Raw genomic sequence first — 22,429 nt, 5'->3', positions numbered from 1 at the left:
TTTTTGTTTTGGTAACAGACGCAAAGTATTAAGTGTTTATCAAATACCTCAGTCATACCTTTTCTTCTCTTGGTAATTTCTTAGCAGTGTGGAGGAACAGGGGGACCTTGGGGTCCACGTTCATAGATCCCTCAAAGTTGTCACAAGGGTCAATAGGGTGGCTAAGAAGGTCTATGATATGTTGACTTCCATTAGTCGAGGGGATTGAGATCAAGAGCTGCAAAGTAATATTACAGCTCTATAAAACCTATTAGAAGTATTGTGTTCAGTTCTGGTCACCTCATTATGGGAAGGATTTGGAAATTGTAGAGAGAATGAAGAGGAGATTGACAGGATGCTGCCTGGATTAGAGAGCATGTCTAATGAAGATAGATTGAGCAAGCTAGTGCATTTCTCTTTGAAGCAAATAAGGATGAGAGGTGACTTGTCAGAGGAATACAAGATGATAAAAGGCATAAATCAAGAGGACAGCCAGAGACTTGAGAGAGCATAATTTTAATATGGTTTAAGGGATGTATAGGGAGGATGTCAGAGGTATGTTTTTTACACAGACTGAGGTGAGTGTGTGGAACACATGCCAGGGGTGGTGGCAGTGGGAGATATCTTAAGAACATTAGAAAAAAACTCTAAACCGGCTCAAGGGTGATAGAAAATGGATGGATATGTAGCAGGGAAGGGTTGGATTGATCTTAGGGTGGGTTAAAGGGTCGGCACAACATTGTGGGCCAAAAGACCTGTACTGTGCTTTAATATTCTACGTTTTATGGACTGAATGTGTCATGTACCTTTCGCTGGGTAATTGGTATATTACCCTTTCGTTCCACAATGAACAATGATCAGGATATTACGTGCCTCCTGCCACATACACACTTAGTTTACAGCAAAGCACTCTGGGATTATGCAGGTTCCATTTTGTCATATTACAAGATTAAATGCATAAAAATCTCAAACTTTTGAAAACATTTCCACATATGCCGTTTGCTACTGAGCATAAATCTATGTCAGTATTGAACCTGTCCAACTATTCCTTACACATGAACACACACAGACACAAACTCCCTTGATATTGCCTACATCCTCTTTCTCAGCTCCCTCCTTCACTCTTTCAACACTATTTAAATTCAGAATCAGGTTTAATATCACTGACATATGTCATGAAATGTGTTGTTTTGTAGCAGCGGTACAGTGCAATGCATAAAAATGCTACAAAATGCAAAAATGAATTAAATATGTAAACAATGCAAAAAGAGTGAGGTAGTGTTCATGCAACACACACAAAATAGTGGAGGACCTCAGAATCAAAATCAGGTTTAATATCATCGGCATGTGATGTGAAATTTGTTAACATAGCAGCAGCAGTTCAATGCGATACATAATCTAGTAGAGAGAGAACAAAATAATAAATAAAATAAAACATAATAATAAATAAACAAGTAAATCAATTATGTATATTGAATAGATTTTTTTTAATGTGCAAAAACAGAAATACTGTATATTAAAAAAGTGAGATAGTGTCCAAAGCTTCAAAGTCCATTTAGGAATTGGATGGCAGAGGGGAAGAAGCTGTTCCTGAATCACTGAGTGTGTGCCTTCAGGCTTCTGTATCTCCTACCTGATGGTAACAGTGAGAAAAGGGCATGCCCTGGCTGCTGGAAGTCTTTAATAATGGACACTGCCTTTCTGAGACACCGCTCCCTGAAGATGTCCTGGGTACTTTGTAGGCTAGAGTCCAAGATGGAGCTGACTAGATTTACAACCTTCTGCAGCTTTTTTCAGTCACGTGCAGTAGCCCCTCCATACCAGACAGTGATGCAGCCTGTCAGAATGCTCTCCACGGTACAACTATAGAAGTTTTTGACTGTATTTCTTGACATGGCAAATCTCTTCAAACTCCTAATGAAGTATAGACGCTGTCATGCCTTCTTTATAACTACATCGATATGTTGGGACCAGGTTAGACCCTCAGAGATCTTGGCACCGAGGAACTTGAAGCTGCTCACTCTCTCTACTTCTGATCTCTCTATGAGGATTGGTATGTGTTCCTTTGTCTTACCCTTCCTGAAGTCCACTATTAGCTTTTCTGTCTTCTGACGTTGAGTGCCATGTTGTTGTTGTGGCACCATTCCAGTAGTCGGCATATCTCACTCCTGTATGCCCTCTCGTCACCACCTGAGATTCTACCAACAATGGTTGTATCGTCAGCAAATTTATAGATGGTATTTGAGCTATGCCTAGCCACACAGTCATGGATATACAGAGAGTAGAGCAGTGGGCTAAGCACACATCCCTGAGGTGCATCAGTGTTGATCACCAGACCGAAATGTTGACTGTACTCTTTTCCGTAGATGCTGCCTGGCCTGCTGAGTTCCTCCAGTGTTTTGTGCGTTTTGCTTGGGTTTTAGCGTCGGCAGATTTTTCTCCTGTTTGTGAGGTGGAGTTCACGGTTTGGTTCACTGTCCATTCAGACATCTGATGGCAGAGTGCGTTAAACGTTCCTAAAACTTTGAGTGTGTGTTTCAGGCTCCCATGCCTCCTGTCCCAGGGCAGTAACAAGACAAGAGCACGTCCTGGGTGTTGGGGGTCCTTAAGATGGATGGTATTTTTTTGGGGCATCACCTTTTGAAGATGATCTCGATGCTGGGGAGACTAGTCCCCATGGTGAGTTTGCAATTTTCTGCAGCTTTTCCAATGCTGTGCAGTAGCCCCCTCCACACCAGACGGTGATACAACCAGTTAGAATGCTCTCCACGGTACATCTGTAGAAACTTGTTAAACCTTTGGTGACACACCAAGCTCCTAATGAAATATAGCCACTGGGGTGCCCTCTTTGTAATTGCATCAACATGTACAGCCCAGGATAAATCAGAGATGTTGACACTCAGGAACTTGAATCTGCTCACCCTTTCCTTTGCTGATCCCTCGATGAGGACTGGTGTGTGTTCCTGACGTCCACAATCAATTCCTCGGTTTTACCGATATTCCGTACAAGGTTGTTCTTGCAACACCACTCAACTAGCTGATCTACCTCACTCCTGTATGTCTCCTCGTCCCCATCTGAGATCCTGCCAACAGCAGTTGTGTCATGGGAAAACCTATAGATGGTGTTTGAGCTGTGCCTGGCCACACAATCGTGAGCATAAAGAGAGTTTACAACGCATCCCTGAGGTGCGCCAATGTTGATTGTCAGAGAGGAGGAGATGTTATTTCCAATCTGTACTGTCTGTGTTTTCCCAATGCAGAAGTCAAGGATCGAGTTAAAGAGGAAGCTACAGAGGCCCAGGTTTTGAAGCTTGTTGACTAGTACTGAGGAGATGATGGTGTTGAATGTTAAACTGTGATCAAGAACTAGCAGCCCAATGTAGGTATTACTGTTATCCTGGTGATCCAAGAGAGCCAGGGAGATTGCATCTGCTGTAGACCTATTGTGGCAGCAGGCAAATGCAAATTGCAGTGGGTCCAGGTCCTTGCTCAGGCAGGAGCTGATTCTAGCCATGACCAACCTCTCAAAGCACTTCATCACAGTGCTGTAGATGTGAGTGCAAATGGGCAATAGTTGTTGAAGCAGTTCACCGTGCCCTTCCTGGGCACCGGTATAATTGTCACCGTTTTGAAGCAGGTGAGAACCTCTGCAGCAGTGAGAGATTGAAGATGTCCTTGATCGCTCCTGCCAGTTGGCTGGCACAGGTTTCCAGTGCTCTACCAGATACACCATCGAGGCCTTCTTGGTTTTGATCTCCTCCCTACTCTGTCCTCTCTCCTTCAATCTTCCTCCTCCCTACCACCAACTACAGACCATTCCTGGGTTAGGTACCACCAACTTATGGACACCCAAATGAACAAGTGAGCTCCCATAATGCTATTAAGTTCAAGGTCTGACATTCATAGGTACGTTTCTTGCTATGAATGACAGAACTAGTTTCCACCCTCTCTCCACTTCTAGTAATTGTTCTTTCTTATCAGTTGTGTGTGCCTTTCATTACAAAACTGTGGAGGTGTGGTTAAAATCATGGGGTCATACAGCTCATCGGCCGAAACGAACCACAATGACCAAGATTCCCAACTGAGGTTCAAAGGTCCAATTTAATGTCAGAGAAATGTATACAATATACATCCTAAAGTGCTTTTTCTTTGCAAACATCCACAAAAACAGAGAAGTGTCCCAAAGAATGAACGTCAGTTAAATGTGAGAACCCCAAAGATCCCCTCTCAGCTCCCCCCTCCTGCGCATAAGCGGCAGCGAGCAACAGTCCCCCTCCCCCACCAGCAAAAATAAAAGCGCATCGGTACAATCACCGAGCCCAAGCATATGCTAAGTAATAGCAAAGACACGGACCAAAGTTACCCCAAAAGCTTCACATTTCATCTGAAATTCGACAACCACAGGTTCTCTCTCTCTGTGGCAAGATAAGAGGGAGGTGTATCCCATTTTCACAGGGAGCGGGAGATATAACAACAACACGCTGGTTTACGATGTTAAAAGTCCATTTTGTCACTCTTATTGAGCTCTATGTCCAAAGATCGCAGAGACCTCGGGTCTTCGGGCCCAGAGCGAAAGATTTTCCGGCCTCCCCGACGACACACGAGTCTCCTGCCGTGACATCGACCCTCGATCCACCCATCACCAGAGCCCCGAGATCTTAGGCTTCCAAACACGAGCGAGACTCTCAGGCCGAACCCTTGGCATGTCGAATAGCGGCCAGTCGTGGAACCCCGAGAACGGGTCCCATTCCCACAGAGAACTGAAGCCCACGAGTAACTCCAGGTCAGGGTCTTCCAAAGAACGCTGAAAGAGAAAAGTATTAACAGTGGAAAGAGAGGTGTTTCCAAAGATGCAAGCAAAAGAGTCGCCATTAAACTAGTCCCATTTGCCCGTGTTTGGCCCTAAACCACGAAATCTTTCCAATCCGTGCACCTCCCTGTGGTAAACTATGACACAGCCGGTAAGCCAGAAGGTCACCATGGCTTATGGATCGCATTCCACAGACATCTGGGGGGGTGGTGCAGGGCACAGAATATCGGGATTTTGCGTTACTGGTCATGCCTCAACTGTGTGACCCTGTGCTATTGGGGCTGGACTTCCAGAGCCATCTCGAAAGTGTGACAATGGAGTATGACGGGCCCCTCCCACCACTCACTGTCAGAAATCCTCAGTTTTGTGGGACCACGCCATATACCCCACTACTGACCACACACACACACCGACCCGCACATCCCACCCAGCACCATGCCAACAGCTGCGCTACTGACACCACTTGCAGCCTCTCCACCCTCAAGATCCCTCCCCCACCACTGTTCGCCAACCTGACCCCCGATTGTAAACCTGTGGCAACTAAAAGCAGGAGGTACAGCGCGGGGGACAGGGCCTTCATTCAGTCGGAGGTGCAGCGGCTGCTCAGGGAGGGGATCATTGAGACAAGCACAAGTCCTTGGAGAGCCCAGGTGGTTGTTGTTTGGACCGGGCAGAAAAATAGGATGGTCGTGGACTATAGCCAGACCATCAATAGGTTCACGCAGCTTGACGCGTACCCTCTACCCCGCATCGCGGATATGGTCAACCAGATAGCTCAGTACAAGGTGTACTCGACCATAGACCTGAAATCCGCTTATCACCAGCTCCCCATCCACCCAGAGGACCGCCCCTACACCACCTTCGAGGCGGGAGGCAGGCTCTATCACTTCCTGCGCGTCCCCTTCGGTGTCACAATTGGTGTCTCTGTCTTCCAGAGGGAAATGGACCGGATGGTGGACCAGTGCCAACTGAAGGCCACATTCCATATCTGGATAACATCACCACCTGCGGTCACGACTGGCAGGATCATGACACCAACCTCCAACGATTTTTCCAAGTGGCCAAAGCTCTTAACCTCACGACTAACAGGGACAAGTGTGTGTTCGGAACCACCCGACTCGCTATCCTTGGGTATGTCGTGGAGAACGGGGTCATTGGCCCTGACCCCGACCGTATGCACCCCCTGTTAGAACTCCCTCTTCCCAACACCCTCAGAGCCCTCAAACGGTGCCTGGGCTTCTTTTCATATTACGCCCAATGGGTCCCTCACTACGCAGACAAGGCCCGCCCCCGGTCAAGTCCACCACATTTCCCGTCTCAGCCAAGGCCTGTGCGGCCTTCAGCCGCATTAAAGGGGACATTGTCAAAGCAACGATGCATGCGGTGGACGAGACCATTCCCTTCCAAGTAGAGAGTGATGCCTCCAACTTTGCGCTGGCTGCTACCCTCAATCGGGCAGGCAGGCCAGTAGCATTCTTCTCTCGTACCCTTCAAGGCCCCGAAACTCAGCACTCCATGGTGGAGAAAGAAGCCCAGGCTTTAGTGGAAGCTATTAGGCACTGGAGGCACTACCTCGCCGGCAAAAGGTTCACTTTGCTGACCGACCAGCGCTCCGTTGCGTTCATGTTCAGCAACCAACAGCGGGGCAAAATCAAAAATGATAAAATTTTGAGGTGGAGAATCAAACTCTCCACCTACAACTATGACTTCATGTACAGGCCCGGAAAGCTCAATGAACCCTCCAATGCCCTATCACGGGGAGAGTGTGCCAGCACGCAGCTCGACCAGCTATACGCCCTCCATGCAGATCTTTGCCACCCGAGGGTCACCCAACTTTACCATTTTGTGAAAGCCCGGAACCTGCCGTACTCCCTTGAGGAAATCAGGACGATGACCAGGGACTGCCAAGTCTGCGCTGAGTGCAAACCGCACTTCTACCGTCCAGCAAAGGCACAACTTATCAAGGCCACCCGTCCCTTTGAGCGACTGAGTGTCGACTTTAAGGGCTCCCTTCCCTCCACCGACCGCAATGTCTACTTCCTCAACATAATCAACGAGTACTCGCGGTTCCCCTTTGCCATGCCCTGCCCCGATACCACTGCCACGTCCATCATAAAAGCCCTGCACCAGCTCTTCACTCTGTTCGGATATCCCTGCTATATCCACAGTGATAGAGGGTCCTCCTTTATGAGTGATGAGCTGCGCCAGTACCTGCTGGATAGGGGTATTGCTACTAGTAGGACCACGAGCTATAATCCCCGGGGAAATGGACAGGTGGAGAGGGAGAATGCCACTGTGTGGAAAGCCACACTCTTAGCCCTTAAGTCAAAGGGATTGCCAGTCTCTCTCTGGCAGGAGGTCCTCCCTGAGGCACTCCACTCCATCCGCTCCCTGTTATGCACGTCCACCAATGCCACCCCTCATGAGCGACTCTTTTCTTTTCCCAGGAAGTCTGCCACTGGGACCACCCTACCGGCTTGGCTGACGTCCCCAGGGCCAGTGCTGCTTCGTAAACATGCGAGGAGTAATAAATACTCCCCGCTGGTCGAGAGGGTTCACCTACTACATGTGAACCCCCAGTATGCCTACGTGGTCTTACCTGATGGGCGGGAGGACACGGTCTCCATCCGCGACTTGGCGCCCGCAGGAGCAGCAGACCCCTACCCCGAACACTCCACGGTGACTATGAACCCCGTACCCACTGATGTATATACCCACGAGACACCGCGCACACCAAGCCCTACACAGACTCCTCACGACACTCCCATACGGGCGCCACGCACACGCATGAGGGATTACTGATGCCTAATGGGCTGACACCTCAAGTCAGGCCGGAGCCAGCACAACCACCGTCTCCGGTGCTACGTAGATCGCAGCGACAGACTCGACCGCCTGATAGACTTAACCTGTAAATATACTTGTAAGAAACTTCACCCCGTGGGGACTCTCTTTTAAAACAAAGGGGAGGTGAATGTGGTAAACTATGTATACCTTTCTGGACACACCCCTCTGCTGACTGCTCCTGTGGCTCCTCCCACAGGCCCCTGTATAAAGGCGATTGGAGGCATTGCTCCCCCCCTCAGTCTCCAAGATGCTGTGCTCCGTTTTGCTGCTAATAAAAGCCTATCGTTCACCTCCCGTCTCCGAGAGTTATTGATGGTGCATCACTCCCCAAGTGCCCTTTGAATCTTTTCTGTTATTTATTTGGAGATGGTAACAGGCCCTTCTGGATGAATGGGCCCTCGTCGCCCAAAGTAACCAGTGAACCAACTAACCTGACCCTGGGCGATGTGGGAGGAAACCAGTGCTCCTGGACAAAACCCTTGTGGTCACAGGAAGAACGTGGAAACTCCTTATAGAGAGCGCTGGGAATTGAACCTGGGTCGCTGGTGCTGTATTAGTATTACGCTACAGTACTGCCCCCCCCCCCATCTTGTTATTGTACCTGCCTCAACCAGCTCCTCCAGCAGTATGCTGACCACCCTCTGGGTGTAAAGGTTGCCCCCCGGGTTCCTACTTCACCTCTCCCCTGTCACCTTAAATTTATGCCCTCTAGGTCTTGATTCACCAATCCTGGGAAAGGACCATGTTGATCCCTCACATTATTTGATCCCCTCTATAAAATCACCCCTCACTCGCCAATGAAAACAGTCCCAACCTGGCCAAGCTCTCCATAACTCCATTCATTACTTCCCAGCAATACCTTCTACGTATCCTCTAACTCTTTTTAACTTAATGACATTTTTCCGGTAAGAGAGTGACCAAAACTGAACACAATATTCCAGGTGCAGCCCCATCAACATCTTGTACAACAGCAACATAATATCCCAACTTCTGTACTCGAGGCCAGCGTATCAAAAGCCTTCTTCTCCACCGTCTAAATGTCATGCCACTTTCCTTTTTTTGTAATTTATTTTTTTATTGAAGTTCATAATCAAACAAACATTTCCATAAGATGTATTTCAGACATTGTACATATATATCATATAATCATATATATCACAAATCTCCACAAAGTATTTATCTGAGGTACACACTTATAGAAAAGAGTGGAAAGATAAAACAAGAAAAAGGGAAGAACTATGTACAAATAGGGAGTGATCTTTTGTTTTTACAACAGATTCATTCATTTGTGAGAATAAAGTCAGGCCTATGAGGCATTATTTAGTTAAACCATTTTTCCCAGTGTGAATCAAATTGTTCCAAATTGGATAAAATTCTCTTATGTTTGATTGGATTTAATAGCCCATTGACATTAAAAGAAATTAATTTTACCTTGCCCTTAGCCATCTGTATTTATCTGTCAATGTACAATTGAAGTTAGAATAAAACTTAATCGATCTACTCCCTGAACAAATAAGAACCAAGAAACGCAGATAATAACAAAAATGGCAATGAACATGTGATTCCAAGACTGAGGTCACTAGTAGATGACCCTGCGTTGAGCTAGAGGAAATGTCTAGCTGTGGGGGATAGCCCCTCCTACTTGTGAGTTGAGGGCCCCCATTGCAGTATTCATAAAAGTCAGTGAACAAATCCATTACACAGAAAAGATTTCCCTGTGTACTCCTATATATATATATATATATATATATACACACACACATACATACATACATACACACACACACAAATATATATATATGCACACATACATACACACACACATTACATATGTATATATATATATATATATACATATGTATATATATATATTCTCATTTTGGTGGGGAAAAAGGAGTAAGTGAGCGAATAAAGAATAACAACTAAGTAATATAAAATCCACATTATAATAAGTATTTCTGGAGATAGGTATATCACAGCCTACTTTTGCTTTCATTTAGCTTCTCAACATTTTTAAAGTTAGCTAAACCTTATGGCTCTTCTGAAGGGGGTGAGGACTGTCTTTGGGAAACTCCCGGTCTCTTCCTGATATATTTCTCTCGGCCTCCTCCCGTCTCCTGCCTTCTCGATTCTCGTACTATTTCCCAAGCGGAGCGGGACAGTTCCTCAGTCAGACTTTCCCTCATTTTGGTGACACTGATGGTCAAACCTCTGGCCTTCATGTCTGCAGTCGCCTCTTCCACCGTCTGGTACAACCGCGTCCCATTGTCATAAAACACTTGAAGTTTAGCAGGGTACGGAGTTTGAAATCTAATCTTATTTTGCTTTAGTAATTGCTTTACTGCAGAGTATTCTTCGCGTTTCTGCAGGACCGCAGGGGGGTAATCTTGGTCGAAATATATTAATTTATCATCCAAAAACACTCTCTTTACCCCAGGCCCTTTGTAGAATCTGCGTCTTTGTGCTGTACCGAAGGAATTTAATTATTATTGAGTGTGGCTTTCTGTCCTGAGTAGGTTTCGGAACCAGCGCGTAGTGCGTTCTCTCAATTTCCAGTTTCATAACCGAGGGAATAACCAGCGCGTCCCACAGTAGCTTTTCGACAGACTCCATCATAGACGAGCCCTCCGCTCCTTCGGGAACGTTGTATATTCTGATATTTTTCCGCCGTGATCTTCCCTCCAGGTCAAACAGTTTACCTTCTTGGTGATGTAATACTTTTATTGTTTTACTCAGTATCCGTTCCACATTTTGAACGCGATCTTCCACCTTCTCGATTCGAGTCTCTGCCACCGCTATTTTTTGATTAACGCTGGCGAGCTCTGCCTTAATATCCCGGAGCTGCTGCTTTATTTCTTTCTGGACCTCCATTATTTCTTTCAGGATTTCGAACATATTCGCCGCTTCGTCTGAACGAGGCCCAGCGCCCGCCTCGCTCGCATGCGGTCGGGTCGGAGAGCCACTCGCTGCACTCCTCTCGGACGCAGGCTCCGCAGTGTCACTTTTATTATTTCCATTCTTTTTCCCCATTCTTGCCCCTCTTTTCAGTTCAAATATTTTTCAAAAAATATTATATTTGATGGAATAACGGGGCTTAATACGCATTTTTCCAGAGGAGCTAGTGACTTAATCTGCCATTCTCGACGATGATGTCACCGGAAACCATCATGCCACTTTCAAGAAAAGTGGGCCATGTTTCAAGATATGTCATTGGTGTTAGCTGAAGTGGGATTGGAAGAGGCTTGTGAGAATCATAAACAGCTGATTTGTGATGTGGCCTTACTCCAAATTGCAGATAACATATTGCTCTGTGTGACAAAGAGAAGTATTTCCTTCGGTGAAGGGCTCAAACCAGTAGACCAAAATCCTAGGATTCAAGTTAGCTGCCAGGATTAAAGAGAGGACACACTGTGACCCAGGAATCCTAATTGGATCTAGGGCTCTCTCAACTGAAATGCTCAAGGCTAGTAGGAGTGAATTGAATACATAAAGGCCAACACTGATGGATTTTTGTTGAGTGAAGGGTACAAAGGACATGGACTAAGGAGAATGTTTAAAGCAATATGGTAGAAGATAGCCAGATGTAACTGTGAAGCAGAGTGATATCCTCTTGGCCATTGTTTTAATTAACTACTTCTTAAGGTTTTCAGCATGAAGCTGACACCTTGCTGGTGGTGACGAAATCAAGTATAATCCACTCCCAGGACCTGTACCCAGCCCAAGAGATGATACGGCGGCTGAGCAAGGACTCGAGCATCTTCCTGAATGAGTGTCAGGTGCCAGAAAGATATCTCATTGGGATGGTAAGTGTTCTGCATTGCAATAACTTACATGGAAAAGGGAACTGAAGAGGTCATCAAAGCATCCACTGCATCGCCTTTATCTATCCTACTTTCAATCTCCTCAAAGAATTCCAACAGGTTTATCAGGAAGGATTTTCCCTGAAGGAAACCACGCTGATGTTGTACTATCTTGTCCTGTGTCACCAAGTACTCCATCACCTCATCCTTAACAATTGACTCCAACATCTTCCCAACCACTGAGGTCAGGCTAACTGGTCTATAATTTCTTTTCTGCTGCCTTCCTCCTTTCTTAAAGAGTGGAGTGACATTTGCAAATTTCCAGTCCTCTGGCACCATGCCAGAGTCCAATGATTTTTGAAAGATAATTTCTAACGCCACCACAATCTCTAACACTACCTCTTTCAGAATCCTAGGGTGCAGTTCATCTGGTCTGGGTGACTTATGTACTTTTAGGTCTTTCAGCTTTTTGAGCACCTTCCCTCTTGTAACAGTAACTGCATCCACTTCTCTTCCTTCACACACTACAACATCAGGCATACTGCTAGTGTCTTCCACAGTGAAGACTGATGCAAAATACTCATTTAGTTCATCAGCCATCTCCTTGTCCCAGTTATTATTTCTCCTGCCTCATTTTCTAGGTCCTATATCTACTCTCATTTCTCTTTTACTTTTAACATACTTGAATAAACTTTTACTACCCATTTTGATATTATTTGCTAGCTTGCTTTCATATTTTATCTTTTCCCTTCTAATGATTTTTCTAGTTGCTCTCTGTAGGTTTTTACAATCTTCTCAATCCTTTATCTTCCCACTAATTTTAGCTTTGTTGTATACCCTTTCTTTTTACAATGGCTTTGGCTTCCCTTGTCAGCTATGGTTGTACCATATTACTATTTGAGTAATTCTTCAATTTTGGAATACACGTGTCCCACACCTTCCTCATTTTTCCCAGAAACACACACCATTGCTGCTCTGCTGTCATCCCTGCTAGCAGCTCCTTCCAGTTTACTTCGGCCAACTCCTCTCTCACACCACTGTAATTTCCCTTACCCCACTGAAATACTGCTGCATCAGACTTTACTCTTTCCCTATCAAATTTCAAGTTGAACACAATCATATTGTGATCTCTGGTTCCTAAGGGTTCTTTCACCTTAAGTTCCCTAATCACGTCCGGTTCATTACATAACACCCAATCCATTATAACTGATCCCCGAGGAGGCTCAATGACAAACTGCTCTGTAAACCCATTTCATAGGCATTCAACAAACTCACTCTCCTGAGACCCATTACCAACCTGGTTTTCCCAATCAACCCGCATGTTAAAATCTCCTGACTACCATAACATTGCACTTTTGACTGGCCTTTTCTATTTGCTGTTGTAACCCACAGTCCACATCCCAGCCACTGTTGGGAGGCCTGTATATAACTGCTATCAAGGACATGTGAGTGATTGTACCGTCAATGCCAAGCTACCTTCAGAAGTGAGAGTCAGATTACATTTACTGTAGGTCACCATTTACCTCCTTGAGACTCACTTCCTTGCAGGCAATTACAGGAAAATAAGGACATACAATAGAGTTTATGACAAGCTTTGCATAAACAAAGACTGACCTGCATCCAGTGTGCAAAAGAAGACAAACAAAAAAGTGGTAACTAACACTGAGAACCTGAGTTGTCGAGTCCTCGGAACAGTCCGTGGGTTGTGGTGGCCGAGGCTTTGGAGAGGATGCAGGAGGGGTTCACCAGGATGCGGCCTGGTTCAGAGGGCGTGTGTTATCGTGAGAGGCTGGATAAACTTTGGTTGTTTCTTCTGGGGCTGATCGTAGTTTATAAGATTATGAGAGAGGTAGACAAAGTGGCCAGTGAGTGTCTGTTTGCCAGGGTTGAAATGTCTGATACCAGAGGGCATGCATTGAAGGTGAGGGGGGCAAGGGGGATGTGAGGGGTAAGTTTTTTACTCAGAGAGTTATGGATGCCTGGAATGCGTTGCCTGGCTTGGTGGGAGAGGCAAATACATTGGAGGCTTTTAAGAGGCATTTGGATAGGCACATGGATCTGAGGAAGAAGGAGGGATATGGACATGGAGTGGGCAAGAGGGATTAGTGTTTGCGTGTTTTTGATTGCTTCTTAACTGGTTCGGCACAACGCTGTGGGCTGAATGGCCTGTTCCTGTGCTGTATTCGTCAATCTGTTTATTTAGTATTTATTTGCACAGTTTGTCTTCTTTTGCATGTTGGTTGTTTGTCAGCCATTGTGCGCAGATTTTCACTGGTTCGATTCTATTTCTTTGTTTTACTGTGAGTGCCTGCAAGAAAATGAATCACAACCGGGCCAAAGTCTGAGCACCTTTGTTCAGATTCCATGTGTTCATAACCACACGATGAGACCGCGGCCGTTGCATCGACCCTGTAAAATACCCTGTGGAGCTACCTGAAAGACAGCAGAGAAACTGTGCGACTCCCTCTGATTCTGGTGCTATACATTCCATAATACCGATACGTTGCTACGTTTTCAGGAACTTTCTACAGTGGCTCCAGCATTGCAAAACCAAATACACCCCAACAGATTAAACATCACCGCAGAAGTTGAATATCACAATAAAAGTGGAAATCAATTCTGTAGTATTTGTATTAATGAATTGTAATATATTTGGTAACAGCTTTATTATACGGACATCTGTCACTGAATCACCTGTCCATGTATATCACTGACCTGTGAGTACGATGAATCACCTGTCTGGGAATCACCTGTCACTGAATCACCTGTCTGGGAATCACCTGTCACTGAATCACCTGTCTGGGAATCACCTGTCTGTGAATCACCCATCTGGGAATCACCTGTCACTGAAACACCTGTCCATGTATATCACTGACCTGTGAGTATGATGAATCACCTGTCTGGGAATCACCTGTCTGGGAATCACCTGTCACTGAATCACCTGTCTGTGAATCACCTGTCTGTAAATCACCTGTCTGTGAATCACCTGTCACTGAATCACCTGTCTGGGAATCACCTGTCTGGGAATCACCCGTCTGTGAATCACCTGGCTGTGAATCATCCATCTGTAAATCACCTGTCTGTGAATCACCTATCTGGGAATCACCCGTCTGTGAATCACCTGGCTGTGAATCACCTGTCTGTGAATCACCCATCTGTAAATTACCTGTCACTGAATTACCTGTCTGTGAATCACCTGTCTGTGAGTCGCCTGTCACTGAATCACCTGTCACTCAATCACCTGTCTGTGAGTCACCTGTCTGTGTATACCACTGACCTGTGAGTATAATGCATGCTAACTCTTTAAGAACTAGTGACAGCCTACATTTTAAAAAACTGATTTCCTATTCGCAGGACCGGCTGCTTGCACTTGATGCTGCCGAGAATTTCCTTTGGAAGGCAAGCCAGAGGTACCCCAGGGACGACGAACAGACTGCCAGACCTGAATTCTGAAGCCATCCCTCTTTTCAGAAGCATAGCTCTGTCCAACTATCACTGTCCATTGTACTGCCACTGACCTCCATCAGCCCAGCATCCTGAATAGACAAGTGCAAGAACTTCATAGAGCCTTCAGTCACCCAAAGGCTGGAATATGGGAACAATTCCCACATTACAATTACTGGTCACTAGTCAGCATAGGCTTTCCTTCAGTCTGTGAGTGTCTGTCTCTCCCTCAGTCTGTGAGTGTCTGTCCCTCCCTCGGTCTGTGAGTGTTGTCCCTCCCTCTGACTGTGAGTGTCTGTCTCTCCCTCAGTCTGTGAGTGTTGTCCCTCCCTCTGTCTGTGAGTGTCTGTCTCTCCCTCAGTCTGTGAGTGTCTGTCTCTCCCTCAGTCTGTGAATGTTGTCTCTCCCTCGGTCTGTGAGTGTCTGTCTCTCCCTCAGTCTGTGAGTGTCTGTCCCTCCCTCGGTCTGTGAGTGTTGTCCCTCCCTCGGTCTGTGAGTGTCTGTCTCTCCCTCGGTCTGTGAATGTTGTCCCTCCCTCTGTCTGTGAGTGTTGTCCCTCCCTCGGTCTGTGAGTGTTGTCCCTCCCTCTGTCTGTGAGTGTCTGTCTCTCCCTCAGTCTGTGAGTGTCTGTCTCTCCCTCTGTCTGTGAGTGTCTGTCCCTCCCTCGGTCTGTGAGTGTCTGTCTCTCCCTCAGTCTGTGAGTGTTGTCCCTCCCTCTGACTGTGAGTGTCTGTCTCTCCCTCAGTCTGTGAGTGTTGTCCCTCCCTCGGTCTGTGAGTGTCTGTCTCTCCCTCGGTCTGGGAGTTTTGGTTTCTCCCTCTGTCTGTGAGTGTCTGCCTCTCCCTCTGTCTGTGAGTGTCTGTCCCTCCCTCGGTCTGTGAGTGTCTGTCTCTCCCTCGGTCTGTGAATGTTGTCCCTCCCTCGGTCTGTGAGTGTCTGTCTCTCCCTCGGTCTGTGAATGTTGTCCCTCCCTCGGTCTGTGAGTGTCTGTCTCTCCCTCGGTCTGGGAGTTTTGGTTTCTCCCTCTGTCTGTGAGTGTCTGCCTCTCCCTCTGTCTGTGAGTGTCTGTCCCTCCCTCGGTCTGTGAGTGTCTGTCTCTCCCTCGGTCTGTGAATGTTGTCCCTCCCTCGGTCTGTGAGTTTTGGTTTCTCCCTCTGTCTGTGAGTGTCTGTCTCTCCCTCGGTCTGTGAGTGTTGTCCCTCCCTCGGTCTGTGAGTGTCTGTCCCTCCCTCAGTCTGTGAGTGTCTGTCTCTCCCTCTGTCTGTGAGTGTTGTCCCTCCCTCGGTCTGTGAATGTTGTCCCTCCCTCGGTCTGTGAGTTTTGGTTTCTTCCTCTGTCTGTGAGTTTTGGTTTCTTCCTCTGTCTGTGAGTGTCTGTCTCTCCCTCGGTCTGTGAGTGTCTGTCTCTCCCTCGAGATCACTGCCATCACCTCCTGTCCCCTCATGTAGTAGGTTTGAAAACTCAGAAGGGAAGCTGAGAGCTTGTCAGGCAAACTGTCGCTGGCAGTTTGGCCCAGTGTCACAAGTGCCCCAGCTTCAGAGGATGGGATAGAAACTACAGCCTGACCATCTCCCCCTTGCCTCGAGGCAGTGATTGTTATATTGGGAGGGGAAGTGTTGGGGTATCCAGGATGTCTTGAGATGTCATTTGGAGTAGTGGCGCTGTGCCAGCGGAGGACTAACGCCCTGTAACGACCGATGCCAGCGGAGGACTAACGCCCTGTAACGACCGGTGCCAGCGGAGGACTAACGCCCTGTAACGACCGATGCCAGCGGAGGACTAACGCCCTGTAACGACCGGTGCCAGCGGAGGACTAATGCCCTGTAACGACCGGTGCCAGCGGAGGACTAACGCCCTGTAACGACCGGTGCCAGCGGAGGACTAACGCCCTGTAACGACCGGTGCCAGCGGAGGACTAACACCCTGTAACAACTGGTGCCAGCGGAGGACTAACACCCTGTAACGATTGGTGCCAGCGAAGGACTAACACCCTGTAACAACTGGTGCCAGCGGAGGACTAACACCCTGTAACGACCGGTGCCAGCGGAGGACTAACGCCCTGTAACGACCGGTGCCAGCGGAGGACTAACACCCTGTAACGACCGATGCCAGCGGAGGACTAACACCCTGTAACGACCGATGCTAGTGGAGGACTAACGCCCTGTAACGACCGATGCTAGTGGAGGACTAACCTCTGAAGTTCAGTGGGTATCTCTCTCATTTCCGAATCAAACGGTGATGGGCTCGTGCTCTTCTCCCCACCCCTGAGTGCAGAATCCAGAAGCACTGTTAGTTTTCTCAGTTGACATGTCAAACTCAGACTTTGCCCATTGGACAGACATTAACCACTCCCTGGGTCTGTCTAAAAGAGCAGACAAATATTCCCCCTCCCTCACAGCATCTTAACCCAAACTAAAACACTCAAAACAGTGACAGACGGAAAGGTGGATTAAGATTCAACAGGCAAGGTTATTTACCACCTGCACATTGAAGCACAAAGTTAAAATACATAATTCACATTACCGATTAATAAACCCCAGCATGTGCTGGGGGCAGCCGGCAAGTGTTGCCACTCATTCCAGTGCCCGTATAGCATGCACGGAATGGTCGGCACAGCCACGCACAACACAACAAACAACAAAACAACAACAGCAGAACAAACCCCTTCCATCCCTCCCACACATACTCAAAGTCCTTTAGCCTCAGGATAGGCCTCGAGCCTCAGACTCAGGCCTGCAGACGTTGGGCTTCGATCTCTCCAGTAGACTCACAGAGAACTGCTGACTTGGCTTGGAAAGAAAGATTAGTTTAAGTTATCATGCATCCATCGAGACCTCAAAGAAGGCAGGAACTGTGCTGCTTACATCAATGACCAGTACTGTCCGAGGATTTGCCAGGGGTGGGGGCAGCCCACAAGAATCACTACACTGCTGGTGGCATTCTTGTGTGCTCACAACGCTACAATGTGGGAGAAAACCGGAGCACCCGGAGGAAACACACGCGGTCATGGTGAGAATGTACAAACTCCTTACAGACTGCAGCGGGCATTGAACCCCAGTTGGTTGGAGGGGTTTTAAAGCAATGGGTGACACACTTACGATTGAATGACTGTTTGTGGGGATTTTGCTTTGTACAACTTGTCAATCACTTTTCCTACAGTGCTTTGCCTCATCCTGTGCTTATCATACCCACAATGGAAATAAAAATCACATATTGACCAGAAGATGCAGCAGAGAACGTGGTCAGTAACAGAGTATAGCCACAAGGTGGCGACACATGACCATTCTACAAACTACCGGTGCCCTGGCAAACAGATTTAATTCCAAGTCAATACACACAAAGTGCTGGAGGAACTCAGCAGGTCAGGCAGCATCTATGGAGAGGAATAAACAGCTGGCACATCCAGCGGAGATCCTTCACCAGGAGTAGAAGGGGGCAGAAGCTAGAATAGGAAGGTGGCGTCTGCTGCCTGAACTACTGAGTTCCTCCAGCACTTTGTGTTTGCTGCTCTAGACCACCGGCGCCCGCAGAAACATTTGTGTTTATATCTTCCATTTCTGTCTAACGCCGCAGATCTTCGGTTTGACCTTTCCGACGAGCATGATACCGAGATGATTAAGGAGCAGAGGTTTGGCAGAGACAAGGAAGGAACTGCTCTGAGCTAGAATGTCAGAGCTTGAGTACGTGCTGTTGAAAACGTTCTCATCACGAAGGCACGGGTAAGTTCAGGGATGATCAAGACTGTAAAGAGAGGATCATGCAGTTCGCCGAGGATTGTAGGGTTGTGGTGGACTTTTGGTGGGGTGAGGTGAGAGTAACAGGGAGAGGAAGGGAAAGGGACAGCTTAGATCATAAAACACAGAAGTGGGCCATTCAGCCCATCGAGCCTGCTCAAGGCTGATTTGCTATCCCACTCAGCCTCATTCTCCGGCCTTCTTCCCGTAACCTTTGATGGCCTGACCAATCACGCACCCATCACGTCTGTTTTAAACATACCCAATGCCTTGGCCTCCACAGCCATCTGTGGCAATGCAATCCACAGATTAGAGTATGTTGCAGGACTGGGAATGACGGGGGCCATCGGATCACGCTGAGAGCTGACACTGAATCGATGGGATGAATGGCCTCCTTATACAGTATGGTGTAGGAATTGCTGCTGAAGGGCTGGACAGGAGCCTGTTGGCGGGAAACAGAGACAGCATCGTTGTTTGTGTTGCTCCGTCACACTTCAACACAGCAAGCAATGAGACGTCATCTCGCGAAGCGAAGACTTCCAATTTGTGCTCAGAAAGATCCCACAAACAAGAGGCCGCCAAGGACCGGACCACCTGTCTCAGGGATGAACAGTAGCCGGGGAAGAGTGCCGCTGCTCTTCAACCCAACTGTTGCCGTGGGATCTTTGGGAGTTCAGAGGGACCAATAGGACCTGATGACTCAGAGCCTGCTCCTGCGTGGGGGTGGGGGAGATGATCACTGTACAGGGTGAAGGAGGGGCGTCATTTTATGCTCATGGTCAGTGGAGGGGACGGGGGAAACAGAAGACCAGGCTGCGCACGGATAGGCAAATCTACTGATAACTGAGAGGTCCGGAAGAGTGAGAAACCTTACTGTTGCAGCAGAGGGGTGAAGAGTGGACTTTGTGGTGCGGGCCAGGAAAGCTGATGTTTAATGGGATGAAATCCGAGACGGAATGTTGGAAAGCTAGCCGAATAGCAGTGTCGAGGAAGGGTTGCGAAAAGCACTGGAGGGGGAGGTGACCTCCACATCTCAGGTGTGATGTTGACACTGCCATTTCAAGAAAGCACCTTAAAAGTTTGTGTAGATGCGGCATATTGTCTAAAACTTTAACAAACTTCTGTAGATGCACAGTGGAGAGTATCCTGACTGTTTACATCGTTACCTGGCATGGAAACACCAATGCCCTGGGACAGAAAAGGCCACGGAAAGTGGTGGATACGGCCCAGTCCATCACAGGCAAAGCCCTCCCCACCACTGGGCAATTTACAGACCCATCAGCAAGGAACCTCACCATCCAGGCTGTGTTCTGCTCTTGCTTGTACAGGGCAGAAGGTACAAAATCCTTACACCCCGCACCATCAGGTTCAGGAGCAGTAATTACCCTCCAACCTCCAGACTCCTGAATCGGCGTGGATAACTTCAGTTACATCAACTCCGAACCGATTCCGCAAACTGCAGACTCACTTTCAACGACTCTAGTCTCAGTGTCATTTAGAGTTTATTCACACAATTTGTTTTATTTTGCATATCGATCTTTGTGTATGTATAATTTTCATAAATTGTGTAGTATTTCTTAACTTCATGCAAATGTGCACAAGAAAATGTATCTCAAGTCATATAGTGACATATATGTACTTTGACAATAAATTTAATTTGACTTTGACTTTGGCTTTGACCACATGATTGTAAATAATCTCCCCAAAGCTTAAAGGTGGAGGGGGTAGAAACCTGGCCCAAACACGGACCTGCAGAGCAGATGGACAAGGTATTTGTGAGTGTTCGCGTACAAGGGGCAGAGCGCAGAAGATGAAACATCAAACAATCATAATTAACATCTGACCTTAAGAAGATGATGCACAGGCAGAAGGCAGAAAGAGAATTCTAAACAAACTTCCATTTGTGTCAAGGACATCCTCATTCCATGTTGAAAGGAACGTTTGTAACCTCTGGCTGTGCTTTACAGTTCTATGGATTAAAAACATATGAACCCAGTGTCAATGTTTCAAGACAAAATTATGCACAGACACAAAATCCCTCATCCTTAATCTTGCTTCTTAAATGCAAACGATTTGCCTCAGGTATTCCCTGTGGTAGTGAGTTCCACATTCTTGTTATTCTCTGGCTTCTCCTAAACTTTCTCTTGAATTTAACTGAGATTGTCTTACTCATGACCTCCACTTCTGGACAGGCCAGAGACAGAAACATTATTTGATATTTAGCATGTCAAACGCCTAATTTATTTTAAAATTCTCTGTCAGTTTCACTTTGAGGGAAGTGAGCCCCTTACCATTCAGACCTTACCTCAGAAAATCTTCCTGTTTCCTTCATAAGATGTAGGAGCAGAATTAGGCCATTTGGCCCATCGGGTCCTGCTCGCTTCATGGGGTAACTCACCCTGTGTTTAACGTTCTAATCTTCCAACAACCATCCAGCTGCTGCCATTCTCCTGCTCTGGAAACGGACTCCAGTGATGCTACCTTGCATTGTGTATTGCTTTCCATAATTATTTTGTGTCAGTCCTCGATCCCAACTCGGCCCCGTATGAGAATGGAACGGTGTGGCATTTAGCGTAACTCTACAACAGCGCAAGCTGTAAGGTCAAAGGCAGCCTCCAACCTGATGGCGTGAATGTCGGTTTCGTTCCCCATCCCCTTTGCCCCTCTCTCACCTTATCTCCCTCCCCGCCCATCCCCTCCCTCTGGTGCTCCTCACTCTCTTTCTTCCAGGGCCTTCTGTCTCTTCCACTGACCAGCTTCCCAGCTCTTTACTTCATCCCTCCCCTCCCAGTATCACCCTGTGTTTCTCCCTCCCCTCCCCCCACCTTTTAAATCCACCCCTCAGCTTTTTTTCTCCAGTCCTGCCAAAGGGTTTCAACCCAAAACATCGTCTGTAATCTTTTCCATAGATGCTGCCTCCAGCATTCTGTGAGTGTGGGTCGAAGTTCATTCCCCCCGCTCTCCGTCAGGAGTTTGTACGTTCTCCCTGTGACCAAGTGGGTTTGCTCCTCCCACAGTCCAAAGGCGTCCAGTTAGGGTCGGTGAGTTGTGGGCTTGTGGTGTTGGCATCAGACGAGCAGTGACGCTTCTTCAGCACAGCTCTCGCTGATTTGATTTGACGTGATTGGCGCAGTTCACCCTATGTATCGGTGTACACGTATCGAGTAAAGCTCATCTTCAAAAAAAGATCATCTACCTTTTAGTTTTACCCTCCACAACCGTTGGTTGCTAGCCAGCCAAGTTCCTTTAGATAATTTGCATTCTGTGGTGTGTCTGGCCGCTCCTGGCATTGACTCTCCTGGACTTCGCCCAGCTTCCTGTGCGAAAGGGGCTGTAAAATGTATTCTGGCCAGCTCCCCTCGCGACCACTACAGCCACCTAGCCTGGCTAAGCACTAGCACGCTCCAACGTGTGGAGGCTTGCCCGGGATAAGGATGTGAGGGTCAGGTTTTACTGAAAGCACAGAGAGCGGTAGGTTCCTGGAATGCACTACCGGGAATCGCAGTGAAAGCAGATGTGGAAGTGGCAGTCAAGAAGGATTTAGACAGGCCCATGAATACACAGGAAATGGCTATGGATCAGCAGGAAGGGAGCTTAACACAAACACAAGAGATTTTGCGGATGCGGGGAATCCAGAGGAACACGCGCAAAATGCCAGAGCAAGTCACTTGGCCGGGCGGCATCTAGAGAGAGGAATAAAGAGTCAATGATTCGGGTCGAGACTCTTCACTGGGATTGGAAAGGAGGTGGGGGGGGCGGGGGAGGAAAGGAGTACAAGATCGAAGGTGATAGGTGAGACCAGATGAGGATCAAAGGTG

At 47.4% G+C, this 22,429-nt stretch overlaps 1 protein-coding gene across 1 annotated transcript in view; it reads left to right on the top strand.

Moving 5' to 3' along the window:
• The window catches only part of mreg (melanoregulin), a 135,986-nt gene extending 121,100 nt beyond the window's left edge, over positions 1 to 14,886 (top strand). Inside the window, exons 6-7 of the mRNA XM_073044506.1 lie at positions 11,276 to 11,436; positions 14,788 to 14,886. Of these exons, the coding sequence (XP_072900607.1) occupies positions 11,276 to 11,436; positions 14,788 to 14,886 (260 nt within the window). The remainder of the gene's footprint in view (positions 1 to 11,275; positions 11,437 to 14,787) is intronic.
• The last annotated feature ends 7,543 nt before the right edge of the window (positions 14,887 to 22,429 follow it).

This window comes from Hemitrygon akajei, chromosome 5, assembly GCF_048418815.1.
Source record: "Hemitrygon akajei chromosome 5, sHemAka1.3, whole genome shotgun sequence".
NCBI classification, from domain to species: Eukaryota; Metazoa; Chordata; class Chondrichthyes; order Myliobatiformes; family Dasyatidae; genus Hemitrygon; species Hemitrygon akajei.
The sequence above is the reverse complement of the archived record's forward strand: the minus strand, read 5'-3'. Positions and strand labels throughout refer to the sequence as shown.